Raw genomic sequence first — 11,976 nt, 5'->3', positions numbered from 1 at the left:
GTAGGCGACGCGGGAGCGGCAGGCACAACGGAATTCACGAGAGGGCTCGCGGCGTGATCAGGCTCGAAGGCCAGAAACTCGGAAGTGAGCTTTGGGTGGCGAAGCCGGAGGAATTCCGCAAATACAGCGTCCATGATGGTTGAGTGCCCAGGTGAGGCTGCCCCGGGTCTTAAAACACTCGCCTTGTGGCCCCAACTTCTCGGAATTTAGCGGTTCGATTGAACACAGGTGGCGATGCGGCACAATTACTACAGGAAAAAGGAAAGAACAAAAAAAAGGAAACAACTAAAAGAAACAAAACAAAACAAAAAACTTCCAGGAAAACACTTTGTGGGCAGGCAGACGTGACACGAACAAAAGCCGGGCTAACAAAAAACCTGGCGAACAAAGGCCCGGCGGTTGAGTGGTCGATGAGCAAGGCGGCGGGTGCTTCTATCGGACTTATTTAATCTGATGCTCCTGATTACTCTAATAGACCAAAAATACTGCGTTGTCGTCGGTCGGCGATACGCCTGCAAATTTTCAAATCAAGCGAACGTCATGAAATTAACTGGTGTAAAAGATACTATAACCTAGGTCGATTCATTATCATCATCATCACAAGCCTATAGCAGTCCACTGGCTGACATAGGCATCTTCAATCCCACGCCACTGAGCACGATCCTGGGTTTCTCTCACCCAGTTCTTGCCAGCCAACCTGCATAGAACGTCACTCCACTCCACTTCTTCATTAAGATTGTCAACGAAACAATGCTGACAAATGATAAATCAGGATTTATTTCCCCAGAATTCTCTGATAAATGATATCGCGAATTCGCGACATGGTATTCGCAGTAAAACGATAAATTGTGAAACATACGTTCGTGTATCAATATATTTGTCTAATCTACTTCAAATTAGCAAAATCATATTAAATTAGCTTAAAAAATTATGAATTAAGATATTTACAAGAACAGATGAGAATAAATTCCAAGTGGAAATAATAAAATAAGATAAATAAATAATAAATAGTAAAATAAATTAAAACAATCCAATTTACAATTTCACTGTGTAAAATGAAAAAAAAAACACTCTTAATTTGTAAAGCATTAATATTATTACGACAAATGCGGTGATACTCTAATCATGAAAATAAGCATTCGATTCAGAAACAGATAAAAACGTTTTTATTTTTTGTTTCAAAAATTAATCTGATTAAGATATGGATTAATTATTGTTTAAAAAAGTCAGGGCCAGCTTGCCAGTGCCATTTATTGCCACTATTTAAATATGAGCACTCGTGGGCACACTGCACTTAACCACTTGTGACTGCAAACTTGCGATTGCGACCTATATGGAACCTTTTGTTTGATATGCTTACATAACGATATTCTAGCAGGAATAGATGTAGGAGTTCAATCTGAATACCTATCGCACTTTCTCAAAATATCACGATTCTTTTCAGGGACATATAAATTAGATCATTCGGTAATTTTATCTTAATGAACTAGCACAATAAAGTTAAAAATTGCGTGCATCTGCATGAGTTCTACTCGTACATGACTTGGAGGTGAAATGCCGAGTCTGTTTGTGTGTAACAATTTTTTTTTTTTTTATGAATGAGTGTTTACTGGTCGTCCGGGAGCGTTTCCAGTTTCACAAGGACAGGTGGGCGAGCAAGGGCTCAGCCAGAACGGATGAGATTTGCTAACAGCTACCCGAGCGCCTCCAAGGGAGACCTAACAACTCAAGAGTAGCTGCTTCGAATGAATCTACTCCCGGATCGGAATCGGGTCGGCAGAGTGCCGCTCCCGAGCCGCATGTGGCTCTTTGGCTCCTTAAGTGCGACTCTGGATTTAGTGTACTACTTATTTTGTGTAATCAAAGTTTACTTAACAAGCAAATTCGGCTCCCAATTTTTTTTAATTGTTGTAATGTTCCTATTTGGCTCTTTGGCTTATAAGTTTGCCGACGATTGGCCTAGAGTATGAGTCCCGATGAACTCATCTCAAGCGAATAAACTGTACTTTAAAAACTTAGAACTCAAGTATCAAGACGCGCAGCGATATTAAAGTGGTTAATGTCTATTAAATCCGGTAATCACTTAACGGTGGACCGGACGGACGGACACATGGTACAATTAAAAAAAAATTTAAGAGAAAATGCTGTCGTTCAAATCTCTGTGATCTTTTTTTTATCTTGAAATACATACAAAAGTATATTGTACATAAACTTTTTTTTTTATTGCTTAGATGTGTGGACGAGCACACAGCCCACCTGGTGTTAAGGTGTTACTGGAGCCCATAGACGTCTACAACGTAAATGCGCCACACACCTTGAGATATAGTTCTAAGGTCTCAGTATAGTCACAACGACTGTCCCACCCTTCAAACCGAAACGCATTACTGCTTCACGGCAGAAATAGGCGGGGCGGTGGTACCTACCCGTGCGGACTCACAAGAGGTCCTACCACCAGTAATCTTAGCGAAACCTACAATTATAGAAGTATAGTCTTTGACAATAGACCTTAATAATGTTCAAACTTATAATTTAAATTTACCAATGGTTGAATTTCGACCACTGGGCGACCACTAGTAAATATAAAACTTCTTTATTTATAGTCCGCTTCAAATATATCAAAGCAAAGTGCAAGCATTCCAGCTACCCACATTATTCGTAACGGATACTTACCAACTAAGAAATGGTTACCAAATTATCGGATGCGCTTAAACTTTAGAGATACCGAATTGGATGGTGTCGAAATAAAACGAATAATTAAATAAAGTAGCAACTGTATTTAAAAGTTAAAAGTGTAAATAAATAGAATTTATTTAAGCTTTGTAGTATCGATAGGCAGTGCCGTCCCATTTATCGGCTGTGACAGTCTGAAAAACAATAACATTAATTAAATCAAATTACGTATTTTTTACATTATTGTTTTGTAAATTTGTAGGAGTCAATGAACCGATGTTGTAACGAAATGTTTTAGTTTAGATGTAGTCACTAATTCAATAATTTTCCATTTTGGTTCTTGGACAGGCGACACATGCCGCTCTAAGCACGCCATTCGATGTTTCAGTTAGATTAAAATAGTGCTATAATAAAATTAACTAATTATTAAAAAATCCTATCTAGACTAGAGATACAGGGTATATTTTAATCCCGCGCGGTGGTAGCACTGCCATGCCGGTTTTTGCCGGAAAGCAATAATGCGGTCCGGCTTAGGTGATAGGATATTTATGTTATAATACACTATTGAGGCTTAGACCTCATGTCTCAAGATAGGTGACGTTTGTGACCTTCACAAAGTGTGTGTGTGGTTTCTGTTATTAAGGCGTTATATTTGAAAAAAAGTAAAATAATAGTGAGAATTTAACATAGTTACCAGACGAACGCTATAAAGTATATCTAGACGAGGCTAGACTCAAGGGTTGCTATTTATTTCTATAATATTATTCACCGTTTAGCATCTGTGTGTGAAATTGCAAAAATATGGGAATACTTATATAATAAAATAAAGTCGCTGGACATAGCTTTTCGGGCTCCTCTAAAAAATTCACTGAAGTTTTAATAAACAACCACCATTTTATTGAGCTTTTATTTCATCCTATCTCATCTCGTTTCGTTTAATTTTATCCCAGTTGATGACGAGATACATACATAGTTCTAAGTCATATATTCATAATAATATACTTGTGTAAAATCTGTTGTTTCCGGAAAAATATTTCATTGAAGTATTTCAGCAATTCGGTTCTCTTTATCAATCTAATTCAGTTTTAATTTTACAATAATATCTGTCATAGATTATCATGGAAATAGGAAGACAATGATTATTCATAACAAAATTACAAGTTCTAAATTCAAATTTTTTTTTTAATTTTTTTTTTTATTGCTTAGATGTGTGGACGAGCTCACAGCCCACCTGGTGTTAAGTCGTTACTGGAGCCCATAGACATCTACAACGTAAATGCGCCACACACCTTGAGATATAGTTCTAAGGTCTCAGTATAGTCACAACGGCTGCCCCACCCTTCAAACCGAAACGCATTACTGCTTCACGGCAGAAATAGGCGGGGCGGTGGTACCTACCCGTGCGGACTCACAAGAGGTTCTACCACCAGTAATTACGCAAATTATAATTTTGCGGGTTTGATTTTTATTGCACGATGTTATTCCTTCACCGTGGAAGTCAATCGTGAACATTTGTTGAGTACATATTTCATTAGAAAAATTGGTACCCGCCAGCGAGATTTAATACTATTGTTTTGTTTTAAAGGTATTTACGGTCAGGCTGGATGAGGATCGAATATTGTACAATTGATAAAATTATACTTACAACTTTTAGTTCGTTGCCACTGTATTCCCTTTTGAATGTTGCTATGCCATTGGGATTCTCTACAGTCTGAGTTACGGTGTTGCCATCGACTATGTACATGGTTTTTACCTGGAAAATGTAAATTTCTTCAGCTGCTCCAAATGTTATTTTCAACAATATTAGTTAGTACTACTATTTTTCCTACATTCGTAAATGCATAAAGCATAATTTGATGTGCTAATAGGTAAATTTATAAATTAGCACATCAAACGGCATAAAGGACTATAAATATCTCATTGCAGAATTCACAACTAACCTTAAGTGGCTATTGTTTTATTGAACTAAAATTTAGAACTGTTGCTATCTATTGCTTTATTTAGAAATTTAATATGGAGATTATTCGAAAAATTCCAGAAGACATACAAATATGGTAGTTTTATATCAAGGTATTGTGTTATTATCATTAACATACTGCACGCAATGTAACACAGAGAATAGATGACGTAATGGAATTCAAATTTAACATTTGTAAATTTATCGTCATATTGAAGTTGTCGCAAAGTAAGCTTGTCAGATTACCTTGAATCCACCTGGGACGACTTCGTCGAAAGGCACACCGGACTCAAAAACTGACTCCTTTGGACCGTCGGTGTTGACGGTGATGGACTTGTATTTGTTGCCTTCCTTGGTCAATACAGCTGTAGGCTTGAACTGCGAATGTTTCTGGATCTGGTCTTCGGGGAGACCTGGAACCGTTGTATTCCTTCCATTTGAGTTTTTCTTCAATGGTCATTTAGACAGCAATGGAAATCAAATGTTTATTTTATAAACGAAATACTTAAACATTCGTATAAGATAAATAATCTTTTAGACTTCGTCTGATTCAGTCATAAGATTGTCTAATGTTTTATATGGTAAGACTATAAGTATATAGGTTAATCACAAATTTTACATATTTTGCGATTCACCGGCTTTGAACATCTTAAGAAAATAAGTACGCAAGTCGTCGTGGCCTAACGGATAAGACGTCCGGTGCATTCGTGTTGAGCGATGCACCGGTGTTCGAATCTCAGGCGGGTACCAATTTTTCACGGTGAAGGAATAACATAATGTACTAAAAATGAAGCCCGCAAAATTATAATTTGTGTAATTACTGGTGGTAGGACCTCTTGTGAGTCCGCGTGGGTGGTTACCACCGCCCTGCCTGTTTCTGCCGTGAGGCAGTAATGCGTTTCGGTTTGAAGGGTGGGGCAGCCGTTTTAACTATACTTGAGACCTTAGAACTTGTAAATCAAGGTGGGTGGCGCATTTACGCTGTGGATGTCTATGGGCTCCAGTAACCCGTTACCACTAGATGGACTGTGAGCTCGTCCACACATCTAAGCAATAAAAAAAACAAAAAAGTTGTAGACTAAAGCTGTTAATGATGGTGTGATCTCACAGTTCGACTGGTGCTAATTAGCTAGACCAGACATCTATACTAATATTATAAAGAGGAAAGATTTGTTTGTTTGTTTGTTTCGAATAGGCTCCGAAACTACTGGACCGATTTGAAAAATTCTTTTTCCATTAGAAGCCGACATTGTCCCTGATGAACAGAGGCTACTTTTTTTTTTAATTTTTTTTTTTGTTTCATGTGTGTTTTAATGTTTCCGAAGCGAAGCGAGGGCGGGTCGCTCGTCAATAACATAAATGCCGCCACCCACCGTGTGAAGGGATTTTTATGTCCTAATTCAATACAAATTACATTCAGTTTATTATCGTCGTATCGAAATAATATCATGTTGTCAGTAAGTTAATGAGCAATCCGATATAGCATCTTATAAATGGTTTTTTAATTATTTTCAAGCGCTTGCTCTCCTATCATAGAAGAGATATGGCAAAAATCTAAATCGACCTAACAACCTTTTCAAGATAGACTCGCATACATACAAGTACATGATCATCAGTCTACCGAGCAATACATAATACGATGGAAGGTCTACACATTGTCGTTGTCTTCACATAACATTCTCTTAGACTAACCAACATAAACGCAAATCCAGATACGTGTCTGTTTTTTTAAAGACGTATTTAAAGAAGGAGGATTAACATGGCGTGTCGCCCGCACTGTATGTACCACCTTAGTGCCGTGAAGCAGTCGTGAGTTCCACTTTTGAAGGGAGCACGATTTGAGACTTAGAATTTGTGTCTCAAGGTACGTTAGAGTCCTAGTTATTATTTCTATAGAACCCGACACCTTAATATCAGATAATCGGTTCTAGCTACCGAACGACACGATGAAGAAACGACACTGAAAATATGTTAAAAAAACTCACCGATAAACTTAAGGAACCCATCGAAGTTTTCTTCTCTATCTAATGTGTATTTTTTACCCAAGAAAGACATGGTTACGCCGGCCCAATTGAAACGTAAATAGAATGTAATTTGTTACGATACGCCTTCTTATATTGATCAGTATCTATCCGATCAATATAAGAAGGCGTATCAGATACGTAATTTACTTATTATTATTATTATTAATTGTTGCGTCACTGACCTTAATTAATTTTCGGTCAGCGGCGTTATATAATGTTTTTACCAAAAAAGATGATGAATCAAATCAAATGACAACTGAAAACTATTAGATTCCAGTATACTTTCATGATAACTATCTTATGAAACTTATTTATTTACAATTTTTCACTGAAAGTTGGCAAGGTAGGACCTGTCGTTGTGAAGGTTTGGGGAAAGCATATAAGCTGTGGACGTCTGTACACTGAAAGACAGAAGTTAGATAGGAATTATTATATATTATGTACGCTGAAATGGTCTCTCAAGATCATCAGCTTAGATAGGAAAATCCTTCGGCTGGTCGTAGGACCGTCGAGGCGATTCGCCCGGTCCTTGTGGATTGGGTGAATCGTGACAGAGGACGCCTCACTTTCCGGCTCACGCAGGTGCTCACTGGGCATGGTTGTTTCGGTGAGTTCCTGCATCGGATCACAGCCGAGCCGACGGCAGAGTGCCACCATTGTGGTTGCGACTTGGACACGGTAAATCATACGCTCGTCGCCTGCCTCGCATGGGAGGGGTGGCGCCGTGTCCTCGTCGCAAAAATAGGAACCGACTTGTCGTTGCCGAGTGCTGCGGCATCGATGCTCGGCGACGACGAGTCGTGGAAGGCGATGCTCGACTTCTGCGAGTGCACCATCTCGCAGAATGAGGCGGCGGGGCGCGTGAGAGACGCACAATCCCGCCGCCGTCGAACGGGGGCCAGGGACGCGGATCTCGCCCAAGCCCTGGCCCTCTAAGTGTTTCGGGTTCCCCTCACATGTCGGTCTGGGGACCGGCGAGGGGGGCCTAAGAAGACGACGTGCAAGCTGCTCTGCACGCGTTTTACGTAAGAGCATCCGGGTGACGGAAGGCCGGCTATCCTCGACTCACGCTGGTTCTGGCCCAGCGGGGTATTCCGTAGGGTAACCCACTCTAACCGGCGCCATCTGGGCGGGCTTCGAACAGTCTGCCGACCGAGAGGGCTAGTGGTCGTGGCGCCGACGACCGCCAGTCCGGCGTCCCGAGGGGGAGGGTGATGGGAGAGATGTTCTCCATACTAAACGCTTCACTTTCCCCCCTTTGCCTTGTCATGAGTTCTGTCTCATGCGAGGTTTGGACGTTGGTTGTTGAGCGACAGGAGGTTTTAGTCAGTTCGACTCTGACATGCTCCGCCCTCTATCCCCAGTGGAGGGCAGAAGTCCGGCGATTTCCTACTGAACAAAAAAAAAAAATAAATTGTATTAAAACGCAAACATAGATAATCTGTGTAAATATTGAAACATTTCAACATAACATTTCAATATTACAAGTTTTATTTCTGTTCCAGTTCCAGTTCTACGTTTCCAGTTTTACCAGGGGCGGTGGGCTAGCAAAGGCTCAGCCAGGAGAGGTGGAATTTGGTAACAGCTACCCGAGCGCCTCCAAAGGAGACCTAACAACTCAAGAGTTGTTGCTTCGCGAATGAATCTACTACCGGATCGGAATCGCGACCCGCTGAGAAGACCCGACGAGAAACTCAGCGGGATGATGTTTAGGTTATGTTGCACGTCGAATTCTTTGCCGAGTTCGACAAGTACGGTTACCGGGGTCCCTACTCCTAGTGTTAGAGCTAAAGGTGTCTAATGCAATGGTTATTGGATCTGATGGATCCGTAAGGACGTGTCTAGGGCGTCGACGGTGACTGACTCCTGCGTGACCAGGATTCGGCGAGCAGTCAGCAGCGGCAACGATAAGGCGATTATCATGACGCATAGCCTTATCGAAGTACCGTTCCGACTCTGCCTTCATGTGTCTCCGGATGGATTCGAGGCCCAGGTCGTCGTGTAGGTCAACTGTCCTCACGAACCACGGAGCTCCGACGGCTAGCCTTTTTTTTTCGAGGTCCCGCGCCTAGAGGGCGCGCGGGGTATGTGGGACTGGTCCGCGACTGCGAGACCGCGGGCCCAAGGATGTTTTCAGGGCCCCACCCACTAAACGACTCCCCTGCACTCATCGCCCAAGCGTCCGATCCCCTCCGAAGTCAGAACCCGGATGAGGTAAGGGGGTCACCGCGGTAAACACTACAACCAGACGGCACAGCTCACCCCAAGGACGCCCGGCCGACGAAGTCTTCGAGGCGAATCGAAGGCTCTGAAACGTCGGCAGTCTCGATACGGCAGCCCGTTAGGCCATCCAGACGATGCCGCTGGTGTCCCGGAATAGCCCGCCGGACCAGAACCAACCTGCCGGGTCGGGATGCGATACACCGCAAACCGGTTGCTTTATTATCAATACTCCTTGGCGGTGCGCTAGAGTGCTCGTAGCGCGCCGCACGGTCTCTACCCCCTCAGGTCGCCCCTTGACTTTCGCCGGGGGGAAGCCACCACCTACAGGAGCTGGGACGTATGGGCGTAATCCCTCCTCCGGCCTCCGGCTCGACGGCGACGGATCGGTGCGGAAAGGGAAGAGCTCTCCCTCTGTCGTTCCGCCGCCTCCTTCTGCGAGATGGTGGACTTGCGGTCGGAGGGCAGGTCACGGGAGGGCAATTACGGAGGGAGTTGCAGCAGTGTTCATGTACGGCAACGGTTTAGCCCAGGCCGAGACTCTGGGCACCGGCGCCGGCACGAAGGCAGGCTTAGCCTTCAGCACAGAGGGTGCCTAGGGCTTGATGTCAGGGTCAGCAGCTCGGAGACGGTTTTGGCGCGCAACACGGCGCTTTATTTTTAGGGCTCGGGGGCATCCACGGTAACTCGCGGGGTGACACTGAGTACGGCACAGGAAGTTGCAGTATAAGTGTGGAAACTTATACGCTTCTTTCGGAGGTAGCTTGAGAGGGCCCTATGGTCGTCACCGGTGCATCGCTCAATACGAATGCACCGGACGTCTTATCCTTTAGGCCACGACGACTTAAGCATAGGTAGATAGTTCTATGTTTGTCTTTTATGAATCTTGACATTTCAGACGTATTACCATCAATGTACGACAGGTGGCGCTTGGGTAATTTTAACAAATAATATTGCGTACATTTAGCGATGGTCACTTTAACAAGTAGGAATAGGTATGTCGGCGTTACGCCACGGTTTTCACACATAAGATCTATTACAACGAAGATACAATATCTATTATATAATTATATAAAACATTAACATTACCTACCTGTTTATTACAAAAAGCTACGTCTTAGTTTTTACACAATTAGCCATTTTGTGATGGTTATAGCAACTACTGTTTTGAATTTTAATATGTTTGGGACTGAGAAAAGGATAAGTTTTAGTAGTTCGTTGACGCACTATTCAATTTTCTAACTGGCGAGAGTTATGTGTGCTGATTGATCAACAAATTACAATTTTTTTTCATTTTTGCACCGGCACCATGTTTTAGTTTTTACACACACTCTTCGCGACGTTGTCACACGCGTAGTTTTTATTGTAGTGTCAACAGATGGCGTAGATAGCGGATTGAGGAAGAAATAACGAAAAGGAAGTCCCAAGAAGTACAACTTCTTTTATACAAACAAATGTAATTACTGTGAAACAATTCACAAAATGTAGCTTAATATTCACAATACATAATTTAGTGATTTTTACATGTCTCTGAAATTAATTTAGTTTACTTAAATTACTTTTAACTTACGTAATATAACATTTTATTATCCAGCCTAATAATAGATGGCGCCAACATCATTTGCATATAACAATTACAATACTCAATTGAATGATTGCTGTTAATTATAATATATAATATTATTGATATTTAGGCTTTGTTAATATTTAATTATTTATACAGTCATTTGTGTTTTTAAACAATAATATAAACATTAAACATATTCTGAACATTTTCACATCAAAACAGTGTCTGCTAAATATTTAAATATGGTAGAATAACAGTTTCATCTTGTTATTAAATAAATAATAACGTAGACTATACTAAACTATATATTATTAGTATGTTAATTATTGCCAATAGTGGCGTTTGCGCCCATATACCATGAAATATGTAGATTACAAATGTCAGAATTTTATATTAGATTTTAAATATTCAAGTATCAATTACTTTTTTTTTTTGTTAATGCGATTTGTAGATTTTAGATAAACGGAATGATTAATTTACTTACATGTTATCAAATTTTTTATTTTAAGTCAAAACCGATGAGCGGATCCGAAACTTGTGAAATGATAATAATATGAAATCACGAATGAATTGGCGCGTTGATAGATAGATAATCAAGCTGGCTTTTCTATTTGTCATCAATCGTCATTATCGTTTCAATATCATATTAAGCAGTTTAAACAATACACCGATAATATGCACCAATTATCTTTGTAAGTATAGTTTTAGTTACGTCTACTACCCACAGACGTACTCACACCAGACTTCACTGCTGGACGTGGATCTCTTCCAAGATGCGCAGCGACGACCGATTTTGCGCCGTCCCCATCCAGAAGATTACCGCGACCTTTAGCAGGAAGTGGAGAGCCTCATGGAAAGCCTACCCAAGCTGTTTTATTACAAAATGTCATTAATAAACTTAGCTTGTGTTAGTATGAACTGTGGCAGTCGCAGTCTTCTAAATCCAGTAACTAATTTAATAAGCCTCATTAGCTTCGCCTATAAAGGCGAATTTACATTACGAAATTAGTGGCATGAAATTAATTTCGTGACATTAGTTTTACCAACAGTTTCACGTGTAATTTAATACTTTCGTAATGCATGCATTAATTTCATGCATGCAAATTAGTTTCGTGCCCTGCGCGATTTTTTGGTGAAATTAGGGTCATGCAACTAATTTCATAGTTTTTTTTTTTTTTTTTTTTTTTATGATTGAAAGTTTACTGGTGGCCCGAAGGCCTTTCCAGTTTCACCAGGACAGGTGGGCGAGCAAAGGCTCAGCCAAGAGGGGTGGGATTTGCTAACAACTGCCCGAGCGCCTCCGAAGGAGACCTAACAACTCAAGAGCAATTGTTTCGCGAATGAATCTACTACCGGATCGGAATCACGACCCGCTGAGAAGATCCGGCGAGAAACTCAGCGGGCTGATGCATGGGTTAGGTTGCACGTCGACCTCTTTGTCGAGTTCGACGAGTACGGTTACCGGGGTCCCTAAGCCTGCCCCTAGTATTAGAGCTGAAGGCATCTAATGCAAAGGTTATTGGATCTGATGGATCCGT

At 41.3% G+C, this 11,976-nt stretch overlaps 1 protein-coding gene across 2 annotated transcripts; it reads right to left on the bottom strand.

Moving 5' to 3' along the window:
• Positions 1 to 2,754: 2,754 nt before the first annotated feature.
• LOC101743740 (fatty acid-binding protein 1) lies at positions 2,755 to 10,220 on the bottom strand. Of its 2 annotated transcripts, none has more exons than XM_062673072.1 (5): positions 9,965 to 10,220; positions 6,613 to 7,052; positions 4,874 to 5,040; positions 4,316 to 4,423; positions 2,755 to 2,864 (listed from the first exon to the last, which is right to left on the bottom strand). In XM_062673072.1, exons 2-5 carry the CDS (start codon positions 6,680 to 6,682, stop codon positions 2,811 to 2,813), a joined length of 399 nt encoding a protein of 132 aa, XP_062529056.1. In that variant the 5' UTR covers positions 6,683 to 7,052; positions 9,965 to 10,220; the 3' UTR covers positions 2,755 to 2,810. The 2 variants fall into 2 exon arrangements, with proteins under 2 accessions (XP_062529056.1, XP_004928853.1); XM_004928796.5 differs by having other exon boundaries at positions 6,613 to 6,755; positions 9,965 to 10,213.
• Between the last annotated feature and the right edge of the window lie 1,756 nt (positions 10,221 to 11,976).

This window comes from Bombyx mori, chromosome 16, assembly GCF_030269925.1.
Source record: "Bombyx mori chromosome 16, ASM3026992v2".
NCBI classification, from domain to species: Eukaryota; Metazoa; Arthropoda; class Insecta; order Lepidoptera; family Bombycidae; genus Bombyx; species Bombyx mori.
The sequence above is the reverse complement of the archived record's forward strand: the minus strand, read 5'-3'. Positions and strand labels throughout refer to the sequence as shown.